The sequence below is a fragment of the Oryx dammah genome, unplaced genomic scaffold, assembly GCF_014754425.2.
Source record: "Oryx dammah isolate SB20612 unplaced genomic scaffold, SCBI_Odam_1.1 HiC_scaffold_10, whole genome shotgun sequence".
NCBI classification, from domain to species: domain Eukaryota; kingdom Metazoa; phylum Chordata; class Mammalia; order Artiodactyla; family Bovidae; genus Oryx; species Oryx dammah.
This window is the reverse complement of record NW_024070194.1, coordinates 23,357,914-23,375,530: the sequence shown is the minus strand read 5'-3', so window position 1 is coordinate 23,375,530 and position 17,617 is coordinate 23,357,914. Positions and strand designations below refer to the sequence as shown.

At 42.0% G+C, this 17,617-nt stretch overlaps 1 protein-coding gene across 1 annotated transcript in view; it reads right to left on the bottom strand.

The window, feature by feature from the left end:
• PSMF1 (proteasome inhibitor subunit 1) overlaps window positions 1–17,617 on the bottom strand; it is a 40,779-nt gene that overhangs the window by 17,852 nt on the left and 5,310 nt on the right. The window contains exons 2-4 of the mRNA XM_040247645.1: window positions 17,412–17,564; window positions 15,795–15,877; window positions 13,040–13,222 (exon numbers count right to left, since the gene is read on the bottom strand). Of these exons, the coding sequence (XP_040103579.1) occupies window positions 13,040–13,222; window positions 15,795–15,877; window positions 17,412–17,564 (419 nt within the window). The remainder of the gene's footprint in view (window positions 1–13,039; window positions 13,223–15,794; window positions 15,878–17,411; window positions 17,565–17,617) is intronic.

Genomic DNA, 17,617 nt, shown 5'->3' with positions numbered 1-17,617 from the left:
ACTTTCCTGAAAACCATGGAACCTGTTATTTCAAGGAAAGTAACTGACAGTATATGTTGCCAATGATAAAATTCAAGCTTTCAAGAAAATTTGCAATTTGGAAATTTGTATTTACCACTAGGAGAAGGAAACTGCAACCCACTCCAGTGTTCTTGCCTGGAGAATCCCATGGACAGGAGTCTGGCAGGCTACAGTTTGTGGGGCTGTAAGAGTTGGACATGACTTAGCGACTAAACCACCACAACCATTCATCACTAACTTGATGGGTTCCCCATACAGATGCTGATGAGATTAGTAATATTCATGAATATGATTTTTTAGATATTGTGTAATAAAATGTGTCAATGTTTAGTGGATCAGCACATACCAGTGAACCAGCATTTTCCAAATAACCAATACATGATCTTCCAACAGCATGCACCGGTAAAAGATCCATTAAAAGGGCATGATAGACCAGTGGATTTTAATGTAATAACATATAAAAAGTTCACTGATATGAATTCAAATTTTACACTGGAACTAATCCTTTGTGAAAATTAATGAAGAGAAACCTAACTAAAATAGAATGAGGAGGCCACAAGGGAGAGCTTTCAAGTAGGTATCACTGGACATCAACAGACTCCAGCAAGAAGAGAGTATCTTCCATTTGCTGCAGGAAGTAACACTATCTTACTACTTTCAGTGGAGGAAGAAGGATTTCCTCAGTGCTGGTAATAGCTCAGCTAATGAGAGAGTGGCACAACTCAGCCAATGGAAAGCCATTACACTGTAAACTTCCAATTTCTTCCAACAGACTTCTGATTTATAACAGCCCCGTGGAAGTGACAAATAGACTTAAGGGACTCGATCTGATAGACAAAGTGCCCGATGAACTTTGGACGGAGGTTCGTGACGTTGTACAGGAGACAGGGATCACGACCATTCCTAAGAAAAAGAAATGCAAAAAAGCAAAATGGCTGTCTGAGGAGGCTTTACAAATAGCTATGAAAAGAAGAGAAGCCAAAAGCAAAGGAGAAAAAGAAAGATATACCCATTTGAGTGCAGAGTTCCAAAAAATAGCAAGGAGAGATAAGAAAGCCTTCCAGTGATCAGTGCAAAGAAATGGAGGAAAAGAAAAGAATGCGAAAGACTAGAGATCTCTTCAAGAAAATTAGAGATACCAAGGGAACATCTCATGCAAAGATGGGCTTGATAAAGGACAGAAATGGTATGAACCTAACAGAAGCAGAAGATATTAAGAAGTGGCAAGAATACACAGAAGAATTGTACAAAAAAGATCTTCGTGACCCAGATAATCACAATGGTGTGATCACTCACCTAGAGCCAGACATCCTGGAATGTGAAGTCAAGAGGGCCTTAGGAAACATCACTACAAACAAAGCTAGTGGAGGTGATGGAATTCCAGTGGACCTACTTCAAATCCTAAAAGATGATGCTGTGAAAGTGCTGCACTCAACATGCCAGCAAATCTGGAAAACTCAGTAGTGGCCACAGGACTGGAAAAGGTCAGTTTTCATTCTAATCCCAAAGAAAGGCAATGCCAAAGAATGCTCAAACTACCACACAATTGCACTCTTCCCACATGCTAGTGAAGTAATGCTCAAAATTTTCTCCAAGCCAGGATTCAACACTATGTGAACCATGAACTTCCAGATGTTCAAGCTGGTTTCAGAAAAGGCAGAGGAACCAGAGATAAAACTGCCAACATCCGCTGGATCATCGAAAAAGCAAGAGAGTTCCAGAAAAACATCTATTTCTGCTTAACTGACTATGCCAAAGCCTTTCACTGTGCAGATCACAACAAACTGTGGAAAATTCTTCAAGAGATGGGAATATCAGACCACCTGACCTGCCTCTTGAGCAATCTCTATGCAGGTCAAGAAGCAACAGTTAGAACTGGACATGGAACAACAGACTGGTTCCAAATAGGAAAAGGAGCAGGCTGTATAGTGTTACTCTGCTTATTTAACTTCTTTTTTTTTTTTTTTAGTTTGCCTTGCTCTTTATTTGACCTTATACTTGAAATACTTTCTTGTCAAAGCTTTCAGAGAAACAGGGAAAGGAAAGCAGATCATGAAAGAGTGTCTTGAATTGTGCTTCACAGAAATGTCTCTTCTAGGGGAAAAACGTGTGGGGAACGTGCCTGTCCCCTAGTCACTTCCCCCCACCACACTGTGTGGTTGAGATGGATGACTAGAGGGTAGGCTTGAAGTGTCTTCTTTCCTTGATCTGCTCGGGTTAAATACTTTCCAGATGTCTCTTTTCAGCCTAGTGAGATGGGTGTGTGGTTTCCAGGTGAGGTTATGGAGATGCAGTGTTAAATACCTTGACCACATTCTCATAGCTCCTACAAGTGGAGCCAAAAATCACACCAGGAGGTCTGACCCCAGAGCATGCCCTCCTAGGTGAGCTGCCTGGCATGGGCTCTCCTGATGGAAGCCAGAGCATCCAAATGAGTTTATTTCCTTGGTCTTTTCCTTAGATATGGTACTTCTTCCTTTTTTAAAAAATGTATTAATTTTTGGCTGTGCTGGGTCTTTGTTGCTATGCATGGGCTTTTCTCCAGTTGTGGCGCGTGGGGACCACGCTCTTGTTGCAGTGAGCAGGCTTCTCATTGCAGTGGTTTCTCTTGTTGCAGCGCTTGGGTTCTAGGGCACACAGGCTGCAGTAGCTGCACCATGAGGGCTCAATAGGTGTGGCACACAGGCTTAGCTGGTCCATGCGTATGGGATCCTCCCAGATATGGGATCGAACCCGTGTCCCCTGCATTGGCAGACGGACTCTTTACCACTGAGCCACCAGGGAAGCCCCAGATACGGTACTTCTTGATTGATGATTTGTGGTGCTGCTGCTAAGTCACTTCAGTCGTGTCCAACTCTGTGCGACCCCAGAGACGGCAGCCCACCAGGCTCCCCCATCCCTGGGATTCTCCAGGCAAGAACACTGGAGTGGGTTGCCATTTCCTTCTCCTTATTTAACTTCTATGCAGAGTAAATCATGAGAAATGCTGGACTGGATAAAGCACAAGCTGGAATCAAGATTGCCAGGAGAAATATCAGTAACCTCAGATATGCAGATGACACCATCCTTATGGCAGAAAGCAAAGAAGAACTAAAGAGCCTCTTGATGAAAGTGAAAAGAGGAGAGTGAAAAAGTTGGCTTAAAACTCAACATTCAGAAAACTAAGATCATGGCATCCGGTCCCATCACTTCATGGCAAGTAGATGGGGAAACAGTGTAAACAGTGGCAGACTTTATTTTGGGGGGCTCCAAAATCACTGCAGATGGTGACTGCAGCCATGAAATTAAAAGATCCTTGCTCCTTGGAAGAAAAGCTATGACCAACCTAGACAGCTCATTAAAAAGCAGAGACATTACTTTGCCAACAAAGGTCCGTCTAAAGAAGGCTATGGTTTTTCCAGTAGTCATGTATGGATGTGAGAGTCTGACTATAAAGAAAGCTGAGCACCAAAGAACTGATTCTTTTGAACTGTGCTGTTAGAGACGACTCTTGAGAGTCCCTTGGACTGCAAGGAGATCCAACCAGTTCACCCTAAAGGAAATCAGTCCTGAGTGTTCATTGGAAGGACTGATGTTGAAGCTGAAACTCCAATACTTTGGCTACCTGATGGGAAGAGCTGACTCACTGGAAAAGTCCTGGATGCTGGGAAAGATTGAAGGCAGAAGGCGACAACAGAACATGAGATGGTTGGATGGCATCACCGACTCAATGGACATGAGTTTGGGTAAACTCCAGGAGTTAGTGATGGACAGGGAGGCCTGCCGTGCTGCAGTCCATGGGATCTCAAAGAGTTCAACACAACCGAATGACTGAACTGAACTACCAACTTCCCCTTATTCTCTATAAATGGGTCTGCCAGGTGGCTCAGCGGTAAAGAATTCGCCTTCAAAGCAGGAGACCTGGGTTCGATCCCTGGGTCAGGAAGATCCCCTGAAAAAGGGAATGGCTACCCACTCCAGTATTCTTGCCTGGAGAATTCCACGGACAGCAAAGCCTGGCAGGCTACGGTTCATGGGGTCACAAAAAGTCGGACACAACTGAGCAATTAACACTTTCACTTATTGTTTTAGGTTAACACCTTAAAGAAACTATCACTTATCAAGTTTTGGTGTAATACAAAATAGAAAATGCACAATTATTTGAAAATTACTAAACTACTCCTCTCTTTTCCAACAACTTGTCTATGTTAAGGCTTAAACATAATCAGCTACAGACTAAATGCAGAAGCAGAAATGAGGATCTAGCTGACTTCTATGCCAGATAATAATAAGATCTGCAACAATGAAAACAATGTCACTCTTCTCACTAAGTTTTTGATTTGGAAAGTATTTTCATAAAATTTTATTTCAGTTAACACATAAGAGGTTTATTATTTTTAATGAATAAATATATATTTAAATTTTAATTTATAATTAAAATAGTTTGGCTATAATTTATAATATAATAAATACTGACAGATATAACTCAAACAAACAGATCTTTTGGGTTCCTAAGTAATTTGGGGGCATGCAAGGGAGTTCCTGAGACAAAAAAAGTTGAGATCTGCCAGCATAGGAAATGTAACTTCAGGAAATAAAATTTTATTATATAGATGTTCATAGTTTACTATTTAAAATGAAAAATTGGACATTCTTCAAATACCCAATGGAGACTAGGCAAATTATAGCATGTGTCAGCAGAACAAAATATCAGATACTAAAAAAAATACGTTTATTACTTTAGTAAATAAAACAAAATTTAAAAAAATGTGGAACACAAATATTGGGAATATTTTAAAAATATGTAAAGATACAGACTGACTGGGATTAAAAAATGAATTCTGAATGACATAAGAGCTTTATATGCAAGGGTTTAGTTTTAGCAAAGCTGGTTAAACACAGGAAAAATTGATTTTTCAAAACAGAGAACAAGATTTGGGGCATACAGTTTCCTGACTGAGGACAGATGGAGCAAAGGGAAATGGGTTAGAATCATAATGACAACAAAAAAAGTTAGGCTTAGAGTAAAAAATATTTTCCTCACAGATGGGCTGTTTTCAGTAATTCTTCCCAAGAGATCTCAGCAGAACAGACCTACTTTGCATCCTCAATTCTCCATTGTAATGGAATGTCGTCTCCCTCTATGCCAGCATCACACCAGCAAACCAGTATCCTCTGACAAGCTCTGGACACACGTGTCACCACACACTTACTGAAGCAAGACATCTCAACTTCAGTTTGCATTTGGAGGTTTCCAGGTGTGGGATAGGCAACATGGTATGGAAGTTCAGGGTGAGACACAGAACTGTATACTATACAAAGGGGCAGAGGCTGTTGTTTCCTGCTCAGAACATAACACAAGGCTCTTCAGTGATAGGGTTAATTAACATCCTGCAGCAGTCTTCTGCTGACCCATTCTTTCCCTTCTTCTTGCCCTCAGGCCCAACCCTTAAATCTGGCATTCGTGGAAAAAAACAAAAAGGTGACAGTGTGAGTGCCTAGGTGCCCAACAACATGGCAGTGATGGGGCTCTCACAAAGAAGTCGTCTTTATAGCCATCTGCGCTGTTAGCGGAAGGTGGCTTGCAATGGGTGGGCGTGCAGGGAGAAGGGGACTACAGAGGCAAGATCTGTCAATTCCCTAGTGGCTGACAAAAAGCCTCCTAAACATCCGCCTCCCCTTCCAGTTCAGTGTCCTAGTCCTGGAAGCGTAGCTTGCTTGCGAAAGATCTCACTGGCGGGAGAAGTAGGGGATACATTTTTCTCCATAATCAGTGTGCAGTCATTATACTGAACTTGTACAGAAACCGATTACATGAACTAAAATTGAAGCATGCAATGTGGAAAGCATAAGCTTCTGAGTCCCACGTAGGGGCAAAGCCCAGTCCTCACCATCTCGGTTAGAATATTCTGGCAAGTTATGCTGCCTCTCCTTATCCATTGTCTCCCTCTCTGTAAAAGCAGGGATGCTGCAGATTTCTACATAGGACTGTCTGGAAAGTGAGCAACCATAAACGAAAACACTTGGGATGGCAGTCAACACATGGTGGACAGCCAAGAAACAGCAGTTTTTCCTACCCTAGGTTAAGCGGTGGCCACCATAAGGAATGTGTCCTCATGATGGAAACAATGCCCATAGAGGTCCTGGGCTTAAATGCAGTTGCCCAGCACACCCTCTGCGTCAATATTCTCACACCTAAGTGGCTCTACAAGCATCAAATCCTTTTCTCAGAGGAGTAGGCTATGTTATTTTTAAAAAAATAAAAGAAGGTTCTCTCTTCTAGGGGACCATCTAGTCATTACACCTTCAGTATTGTTCTCATCTCTACTTGCTACCTGAATAAGATCCATGGAGTAGTTCTTGAACATCTACTATATTCTGAGCAATGAGCTCAATATGACACCATCATCATATTTCTGAGAGAGGCACAATAATTCCCAAGTTGCTCATGAGGAAACCAAGGCTAACTGTTCTCACTGAGACAGGCAAGGCTACAAGGCCAGGGTCTGAAGCCAGCTGATCAACCTGCAAAGCCTGTACTCCTAACTGCCATATGATACTCTCTCCTTGACAGGGGAGGTGGGTGAGGTGGCAGAAAGAAGAGAAAGAAGTCCCGCCTGCTGAAAATGGTACATAGCAGTGATAAGCCTTGGCCCTCTGCCTCATCCCTTCCAATCCACCACGATCCTTAGCAAGGACACCACCGCCCTCTATCAGTATTCTTCAGTGATTTCCAACTGTCCACTGGGGGAGATTCAGGTATATCAGGTACACCTGGCATCGGGGTCCTTGCAAAATCTAGTCTTATCCTTCAGAGCTGTTACATCCCAGGTTTCTGACATGAACTCTTTCTAAAACCTAAATTCAGAGACAACCCCATGCTTTCAGATCTTGATGCCACTGGACTGCTGGTCTCACAGCCTGGAACAACCTCCCCAGAAAGGAATCTGAGGAAATAATCCAGACACATGAAAAGGAAAAACGAAAAGGAGCCTGAGGAAAACTTCCCCTCTTCCCCATGAACACACAGCTCAGGCAGCAAACCCCAAGAAGCCTTTCCTAGGCCACCGATGGAGGATCTCTGTGCTAATCCCTGGTAACCTGGCAGTTATATAAACTCTTATTTATTCACCTGTCTCCCATACCAGAGGGACAGCACACACCTCAAAAGTACGGGCCCAGGCCCAGGGATTTCTGAACCCAGAGGGAAACATTTGCTGGATAGAGAACTCATCAAAAATGTGCAAGATATAGGTCCAGGTGATAGAGATACAAAGAGCTGAAAAAGGAGGGTAAAGGGGATATGCACTTGAAAAACACCAATAATCTTGGAATTAGAGAAATATAACCACATGGTATGGACCTAACAGAAGCAGAAGATGTTAAGAAGAGGTGGCAAGAATACACAGAAGAACTATACAAAAGAGATCTTCACGACCCAGATAATCACGATGGTGTGATCACTCACCTAGAGCCAGACATCCTGGAATGGAAAGTCAAGAGGGCCTTAGGAAGCATCACTACAAACAAAGCTAGTGGAGGTGATGGAATTCCAGTGGGCCTACTTCAAATCCTAAAAGATGATGCCGTGAAAGTGCTGTACTCAATATGCCAGCAAAGTTGGAAAACTCAGCAGTGGTCAGAGGACTGGCAAAAGTCAGTTTTCATTCCATTCCCAAAGAAAGGCAATGCTAAAGAATGCTCAAACTACCACACAATTGCACTCATCTCACACGTCAGCAAAGTAATGCTCAAAATTCTCCAAGCCACGCTTCAACAGTACATGAACCAAGAACTTCCACGTGTTCAAGCTGGTTTTAGAAAAGGCAGAGGAACCAGAGATCGAATTGCCAATATCCACTGGATCATCAAAAAGCAAGAGAGTTCCAGAAAAACATCTATTTCTACTTTACTGACTATGCGAAAGTCTTTGACTGTGTGGATCACAACAAACTGAAAAATTCTTCAAGAGATGGGAATACCAGACCACCTGACCTGTGTCTTGATAAATCTGTATGCAGGTCAAGAAGCAACGGTTAGAACTGGACATGGAACAACAGACTGGTTCCAAATAGGAAAAGGAGAAGGCTGTATATTGTTACTCTGCTTATTTAACTTATATGCAGAGTACATCATGAGAAATGCTGGAAGAAATGAAGCACAAGCTGGAATCAAGATGGCTGGGAGAAACATCAATAACCTCAGATATGCAGATGACACCACCCTTATGGCAGAAAGCAGAGAAGAACTAAAGAGCCTCCTGATTAAAGTGAAAGAGGAGAGTGAAAAGTTGGCTTAAAACTCAACATTCAGAAAACGAAGATCATGGCATCTGGTCCTATCACTTCGTGGCAAATAGATGGGGAAACAGTGGAAACAGGGACCGACTTTAGTTTTTTGGGCTCCAGAATCACTGCAAATGGTGATCTCAGCCATGAAATTAAAAGACACTTGCTCCTTGGAAGAAAAGTTATGACCAACCTAGACTGTTTATTAAAAAGCAGAGACATTACTTTGCCAAAAAAGGTCCATCTAGTCAAAGCTATGGTTTTTCCAGTAGTCATGGATGGATGTGAGAGTTGGACTACAAAGAAAGCTGAACACCACACCAAAGAATTGATGCTTTTGAACTTTGGTGTTGGAGAAGACTCTTGAGAGTCCCTTGGATTGCAAGGAGATCCAACCAGTCCATCCTAAAGGAAATCAGTCCTGAATGTTCACTGGAAGGACTGATGCTGAAGCTGAAATTCCAATACTTTGGCCACCTGATGTAAAGAGCTGACCCACTGGAAAAGACCCTGATGCTGGGAAAGACTGAAGGCGGGAGAAGGGGACAACAGAGCATGAGATGGTTGGATGGCATCACCAACTCAATGGACATGAGTTTGGGTAAACTCTGGGAGTTGGTGATGGACAGGGAGGCCTGGCATGCTTCAGTCCATGGAGTTGCAAAGAGTCGGATACGACTGAGCGACTGAACTGAACTGAACTGCATAGTAGTATTCTCAAGGATGGGGTGAATGCCAGTGCTAGCGGGCCAGGAGTTTTAGCCAACCAAAAAGAACATGAAGAGCAGGGTGGGGCAGGGTTGGCTCTGTCTGCAGCAGGCCTGTGCTTGGCTGGCACTATTCCCAGCCTCTATCCCCATCTTCTAGGCGTAGAACAATGCCTATATATTCCCAAATGCCTTTCGCAGCCCAAAGACTTAAAACGCAGAGACATCACTGCTGACAAAGGTCTTTACAGTCAAAGCTATGGTTTTTCCAGTAGTCAGGTATGGACCTGAGAGCTGGACATAAAGAAAGCTGAGTACCAAAGAACTGATATTTTCAAATCATAGTGCCAGAGAAAAGACTCTTGAGGGTCCCTTGATTGCAAGGATATCAAAACAGTCAATCCTAAAGGAAATCAACCTTGATTATTCACTGGAAGGACTGTTGCTGAAGCTCCAATACTTTGACCACCTGATATGAAGAGTCAACTAACTAGAAAAGACCTTGATACTGGCAAAGACTGAAGGCAAAAAAAGAAGGTGATGGCAGAGGATGCGATGGTTAGATAGCATCACTGACTCAATGGACATCAATTTGAGCAAACCCCAGGAGATAGTGGAGAACAGAGAAGCCTGGCATGGTGTAGTCCATGGGGTCGCAAAGAGTCAGACACAACTCAGTGACTCAACAACAACATTGTTCTATTGACCTGTGAGTCTGTCCATCTAATGTAGCTATATAATAAGCCTGAATACTGGGTATAGTGATTTTTTCATCTTTATTTATTTTCAAAATTATTTTTAACTACTCCAAACTCCTTTGCCTTTCCATATAAATTATGGAATAATCTTGCTCTATCTTCAGAAGTTTTTGTTGGGATTTTGATAGGAATTGCATTAAACTACTGTATCAATTTGTGGAGTATTTGACATCTTTGGTGCAGTGGGAAAGAATCCGCCTGCCAATGCAGGAGACACAAGATATGCAGGTTCAATCCCCAGGTCAAGAAGATCCTCTGGAGTAGAAAATGGCAATCCACTCCAGTATTCTTGCCTGGAAAATACCATAGATGGAAGAGCCTGGAGGGCTACAATCCATGGGGTAGCAAAGAGTCGGACACGACTGAGCCACTAACACACAGAGTGTATCAATTTGTGGAGTATTTGACACTTTTACTATGTTGAGTCTTCCATTCAGGAACATGTGATGTTTCTCCATTTATTTAGGTCTTCTTTGGTTACAGTTTTCAGCATAAAAGTCTGATATGTTTTGTTAGATTTACACCTAAGTATTTTTTCAGTAATTCTACATGGTGGCCTGTGCTCTGCTTAGTTGTTCAGCTGTGTCCGACTCTGTGACCCCATGGACTGGAGCCCCGCCAGGCTCCCTGTCCATGGGGATTCTCCAGGCAAGAGTACTGGAGTGGGTTGCCATGCCCTCCTCCAGGGAATCTTCTAAACCCAGGGATCAAATCCAGGTGTCCTACACTGTAGGCGGATTCTTTACCAGCTGAGCTAAAAGCTATTATATTGTATCTTAAACGTCTATTTCCATGTGTTTATTGCTAATACAGTGAAACATAGTTGACTTTGGATGTTGAGCTGGTATCCTACAACCTTACTAGGCTCATAGTATTCTTTTTCTGGTAGATTCCTTGAGATTTTTCATGTAGACCATTACGTCAACTATGAATGTAAACTTATTTCTTCCTTTCTTATCTGTATGCCTTTTTTCTTGTCTTAATGTGGTGGCAACACTTTCAGTACTATGCCAAGTAAGACTTGTGAGAGAGGATATCCTTGCCTTGTTTCTTAGGGGGAAAGACTTCAGTAACTAATTTTAAATAAATTCCTTTTGCTAGTATAATGTTGGTCTCAAAAAATATTGTTTAGGTTATTATCAAACCACTCTCCAGTTGAAGGGAAAATACAAAATCTCAATCATGGGCTATTACTATCAGTTCTCTTATAGTCTGATCCTAGGAGCCTTATTTCAATTGTTATATATTCATGCTTCTAAATAAGACAAAGCTAGGACCTTTTAAAATTTTTTTGCAGCTTTACTATTTCATGTACCACAAAATTCAGCCAGTTAACACAGTGGTTTTTAGATGTTTACAGAAAGTGCAACTACTCTAACTTTTGAATATTTTCTGCACCCTAAAAAAACACCCTGTACTCATCATGCTCTTTAATCCTTCCATCTCACCTCCTGGCAACCAATTAATCTACTTTCTGTTTCTGTGGATCTGCCTATTGTTGACATTTCACATAAATGGCTTTTTGCACTTAGTACAATGTTTTCAAGGTTCGTATATGATGTGATGAGTATCAGTACTTCATTTTTTATTCCTGAAATATTTCCCTGTATACATATATCACATTTATCCATTCTATCAGCTGATGGACATTTAGGTTGTTTCCACTTTTAGACTATTATGAGTAATGCTGCTATGAACATTCTTGTACAAAAGCTGTACACAAACCAGTAGTTCATCACTGTAGTTTTGATTTCCATTTTTTTCACATGTTTATGGGCCACCTGTACACCTTCCTTGGGGAAATGTCTATTCAAATCCTTTAACATTTTTGAAATTGGGTTGTCTTTTTATTATTGAGATGTAAAGTTCTCTACGTATCTATGTATCTCTAGATACAAGTCTCTTGTCAGATATATGATTTGTAAATGCTGTCAAATTCAAGATAACCCCACATACAAGTACATATCTTTTCTGGTGTAATTATGCTCAGGCATCTACACAATGAAACAAATATTATCTTATCATTATTTACTATTTATTTCTCATTTATATTATATTTAATACTACCCCTTTTGAAATTGTGCATTTGGTAAGTTAGATTATCTATGAACTCCATTTTCAGAGAGTAAGGGAGATTTCAGAGAATATTTGTTTTGATATGGGAAGTAAATCTGAGAGAACTGAGAATTACTATCCACTTAATAAGATCTAAAAGTCTTCCCCAATTTGACTGCTGTCTAGGGCTTATCCTTCAACCTTGTCAACATATTCTGGTTACATCACAGCAGAGCACTGGGCTAGAGTGAGGACACCTGAACCCCTAGCTCCGGCTCCGGCTCTTTATTACTGGCTGGTGACCTTAGGCAAGTCATCTTAAATAAGGGGTTTAGATCAGACAAGCTGTTCCCAACCTTTCAAGATTTTTTATCAATTTCCACTTTGCCCACAGAAACCAGTATTTCCAAAAACTGTCAAAGAGACTTGCCAATTACTACTTATTATAGTAATAGATTTCCCATTTAATTAATCAAAGGTATACAACTGCAACACAGTAGTATTAACAATGGCAGTTAACACTTATTGAGTGCTTATTATGGCTGCACAGTGAGCCCTCCCTCTCCACCCTGTCAAGCCCACCATTACTACCACACTGTGGATTCCAAATTGGGAAGTGCCATCTCAGCTAGAGACTACGGCATCTCTGCTCCTTGTCTTCTCTCAAAGCAGAAGTCTCCAGTCCTAAATACTGCCATCCTCATCTGCAAAGATCTTAGATGTGACTTGTTCAGACCTCATGCTGTTCTGGAAAAGTTTTCACATTGTCAAAGAGACTGGGGGCTACAATGAAGTGAAATGCAAAGAAAGGGAACACTGAGACGACATCCCCTCCAGGAACCTCCAGTATTTCTGCATCTTTGCATTTTCCCCAAAAGCCTGATTCAGAGTCCTGTACAAACAGCTTTGGAATGAATAACTGAACCAGCTGGGCAGCAACTCTGGAGTACTACACACATGCCTCAGAGGCACTGACCCTTGGGGGAGTCAGAGGCTCTGTGTAGCCTCTAAAATAAAGATGCAGGCAGCCTTAAGATATTGGGGTGACTAGCAGCAGTACAAGAACTCACTGCTCCACTCAGATCTCCACTTCCTATCTCCAAATACCAAGACTCTTGACAATTCTGTTGAAGAGATGTGGGGGGTCCAGAGAGGGGTCAAGCAGCAGGACAGTCATGGATAGAATCCTTCTAGAGAAGCTGGGGCTGCCCTCTGTGGGCTGTGCACTCACCAGGTAGGCTGTCGGCTGGTATGTGGGTGTTGTGGGTGAATCCGGAGTGGGTCCACCTCTCTGGCAGTGGCAGGGGGAAACTCCCGGTGGGGACTTAGATTGGCTTTTTCCCACTGCTCATGAATAGGTGTAATAATCCCAGACACAATACGAGACCGAAGTTCCTCGCTGTTCTTGTAGACCCTGAAGAAAGGAGACGAGGCGTCAGCTGCTTTCTGCTGGTTGGTAACCCTGCACACAGTATTTTGGTGGTGGTGGTGGTGGTGGCGGCGGCAGCGACAATGGCGGCGATGGCCCTGATAGCGTTTGGACTGTTTGCAAGGGTGGGAACAGGCCGCCCGGCGGACCTGGGTAAGGGGGCCAACAGCCCGGCGTTGTCTCCGCGATTTGGGCCTAAGCTTTTTAGGCATCTGAGTTGCCCCTTTTCGTTTACCACCCCATTAGAAAGAGGTGAGGGTGTAGGGGCACAGGGCCTTGACTCCTCTGGGCCCACCCCACCCCACCCTGCCCTCAGCCTCATTGTGTGTTCATCACATGTCATGGGAAGAGTCATGGAAGGCAAAGGCTCCAATAGGAAGGATAACCAGGTTCCTGGTCCAAGTAGGCAGGGCTCTGGGGCTTAATGTCCAATCCTGTCACTAACTCAAGGGCCTTGGAAGGCTGTTCTAGGTCTCTTTTTCTCTGTCTGTGAGAGAAAAGCAATGTGAGCTATCACTGAAGTGCTAAGGCAGACTGAGGTAGCAGGGAGCGAGCAGGACTCTATGGAGTTCCTAAAAATCTGTCATTTTAAAATGAGTCATATCCTGAGTCAAAAAACAAATCTTATAAACCAGGGACACAGAAAATAGACCGCTGGTTGCCAATGGGAGGAAGTAGAAGAGGACCAAACTGGGAGATTGGGATTAGCAGATGCAAAATGGTATATACAGAATGAATAAACAAGAAGGTCCTACTCTGTAGCACAGGGAACTACATTCAATGCCTTGTGACAAACCATAACAGAAAAGAATATGATACACAATGTCTACATTGTATAATTGAGTCACTCTGCTATACAGCAATAATCAACACAATACTGTTGATATTTCAATAAAAAATAAATTTAAAAAAAAAGCAAACTTCATAAATGTAAATCAAAACCTGAAGGAAATCAGATGTCTTTACTGGAGAGAAAGGTGGCAAATACTGTCATAATCAAGCGACCAAACTGAACAAAATCTACAAGACAGATGTCATGAGCCTGACATGAAACACTCAGACGAACATAGCCTCACTTACACAGAGTTCTTGTTGAAAATGTCCAACCTGAATCAAATGATAAAGAAACAATCTGAATGTTCTATACAACAACTGACCTCAAGTCTTCAAAAATAGCAATGCTAAGAAAAATAAAAGTCTAGGAAACTTCTAGATTAAAGGTAATTGAAAAAACATGAAAATAAACACAATGTGTGATATTTGGCTGGGTAAAAAAAAACCAAAAACCTCAACTTGAAAACTGAAAGACTACCCAGAAAGGACACTACTTGGATGACTGCAGAAACCTGGACACTGACTGTGTACAAAATGACATTAATCTATCAGAACTAAGTTTCCCGAGTGTGATAACTGCCTTAAGGTTACACAGGAGGACGTCTACATAAGAACAAGGAGATACATGCTGAAATATTTAGGGCTTAAGGTTCATAAAGTCTGGAAATAATTCTCAGATGGTTCAAGAACAAAAAAGCATACAGAAAAAGTAAGTAAATGGAGCAAAACATTAAAAACTGGTCAAGTTAGGTGGTGGGTATATGGGTGTTCACTGTACTTTTTTGCAAACCCTCTTTTCTGAGGGGTTACAAATTTCAAAATTAAAAGTCAAGATAATGAAAAGACAAGTTAGACTCCAAGAAAATATTTGCAAAACACATATATGATTAATGACTGTTATCCAAAGTATACAAAGAATTCCTAAAACTCAACCTTAAGAAAGCAACTCAATTAAAAAATGGATCAAAGACCTGAACAGATACCTCACCAAAGAAAATGCAAAGACAACAGAAAAGCATATAAAAAGATATTCAACATCATATGTCATCAGGGAACTGCAAATGAAAACAAAAATGAGATACCACTACACAGCTGTTAGAACAGCCAAAATCTCAAACACTGACAAGGATGCAGACCAACAGGAACTCTCGTTTACTGTTGGTGGGAAAGCAGAATAGTATAGCTACTAAGGAAGATAGTGCAGCAGTTTCTTACAAAAGTAAACATACCCCAACACCACCAAGAAGGGAATCTGGGTGATAACGTGTGTCAGCACAGGTTCTCAACTATAACAAACGCACCACTCTGTTGCAGGATGCTGAGAGTGCGGGGCAAGAGGGAGGTCCCAGGGAACTCACTGCACTTACTGCTCAATTTTGCTGTGAACCTAAAACTGCTGTAAAAAATAAAGTCCATTAAAACAAAAAACTGGGGAATGGAGTGTACCAGAGTAGGTATACTTTATCCTAAGAGGTCACTGGCCTGGCCCCATCTCTACCCTGCAGACTTGTGGTCTATTGACTGCATCATTTTATTTCACGGGGCATTTTCCACATGAATCTTCTCTTAAAATAAATTAAAAACAGAAAGAACAGAGTGCCCAGGAGAGAAGGATCCTTCTGTTAACCTTCCTCCATTCTCTAACACCTCAAGTCCATTCCTTATGTTTGGCCATTGGTTCTCTCTTCTTTTTTCCCAGGCAAAAGCCATCGCTTGGAAATACCTGTGGAAGTCAACCAGATGTTCTGAATCGATATAATCATTCAAGTTCAGGGTCAAATCTGACACTTGCTGTGAGCCATGTTCCTAGAAAAATGAAAAAACAGAAAATGAGAGACTGGAGTATTTCTGGTCTAATGAGTGAGTAAGTGGGCGACTAGGGGGGAGAAGAACAATTTTATATCCAACCTAAAGAAATACACATGGGCACCAAGAGACATATACAAGGACTGTTTGTAACAGATGAAATACACGTTGAGCATTTGGGGACAACTCTTGATTTAGGAATAATGCCTTTCTGAGGCAGAGCCCAGAAAAACCTCCTTCCCAAGCTCTTTTGCAGCTTAAAATCAAACATGTGAATGCAGTCCCAAAAAGATGCACAACTTGAACTTGGTGGTGAGTAGCATGGATAAACAGGCTGAGTAAGGAGCAGACATCTTGCCATTATGGGCAGCAGCAGAGGCACAGGGGCTACAACATCAGTGGCTCATGAGAAGGGGCCCCTGGGTTGGCAGCCAGCCAGTACCTAATGCCCTGGGCTGACGGCAGCAGCACTGGTTTCCACAGCATGGTCTGGAGCAATGCCCTGGAAGCTCAGCCTTCGAACTGCTTCTCCAGCCCTTCTGACAACTCAGTTATCCCAGTTCTTTTAATAAACCCGACTATTCAAATGAACCTAAAGGGATTTCGTTGTTTCAAACTAAGAACCTTGAGTGATATACAATATAAGTGATCATAAAAAGGAAGAGGGGTAAATAAATTATTGTATTATGGAATACTACATAGTGGTTAAAATGAATAAGGCATAGTCATTTGCATTGCCATGTAAAGACCTCCAAAACATATCAAGGTAAAAATGCAAAGTGCAGAACACTACAGACTGCCTGAAATCTTTATATGAATCCAGACAACCAGGCCAAATTTAGAGAGTCACTGCCCTCAGGGTGCTTAGAGGGCATGTTATATAGACTACAGAACATTCTGCTATAGTGGCAGAATACAAAATATTACACCAAAGCATAAATGTAATTAACTAATTGCAAACCATGTCAAGTACCAGGCAAGAAAATAAAATGATCAAGCAGAGGCATAATTTAGATCTTTCTGACAGACTAGAGGAAGCAGTCAGGACTGACTGAACTTTCTGAGTAAGTGAAAAGAAAACAAGAGGGAGTCAGTCAGGCTAAAGGGCTGTACCTGTGTGAGGCAGCAAAGGTGGAGAGGAAGAGCTTTCCAGGAGGGAAAACGAGAAGAATAAAGGCTTCGAGGCAGCAGAAAGCTGTGAGCCATGCAAGTCTAAAGAACTAAAAGCAGTCCCCTAGGGCTACAATAAGCTTTTTTTGTTTTCTCCCAAGTTGTCCCTGAATGAATCTACCCTAATTTACTTCACTATTCCTTTGTGATGGCAAGCACTTCCTTTTACAATAATAAGGAGTAGGAGTAGACATCTTTAAACACAAAGCATTTCTACATTTAGGCTCCTGGCCTTAGAATAAAGTTCCAGAAGTAGGATCACTATGTAAAGGCTTCACATACACCAAGGGCTCTTAAATGGGTTTCCAAAAGGCGATCCCAAGGTTCATTCCCAACATCAGACTCTTTGTGACTACAGACTCACCAGCACATTGATGATCATGCTGTTCTCCACAGTGACAGCCTTCACGAGGAGCTTTCTAGACCCATCCTTGGACTCATACCGGAGGACATACAGGTCTTTATTACTGTTCCATTCCACTGGCAGCAGTTCTGATTTCTTATCATTGGGACCCGGCTGAGAAGACACCAGAGAGGAGAAAGATCATGACTTTAGATCTGAAAACAGGA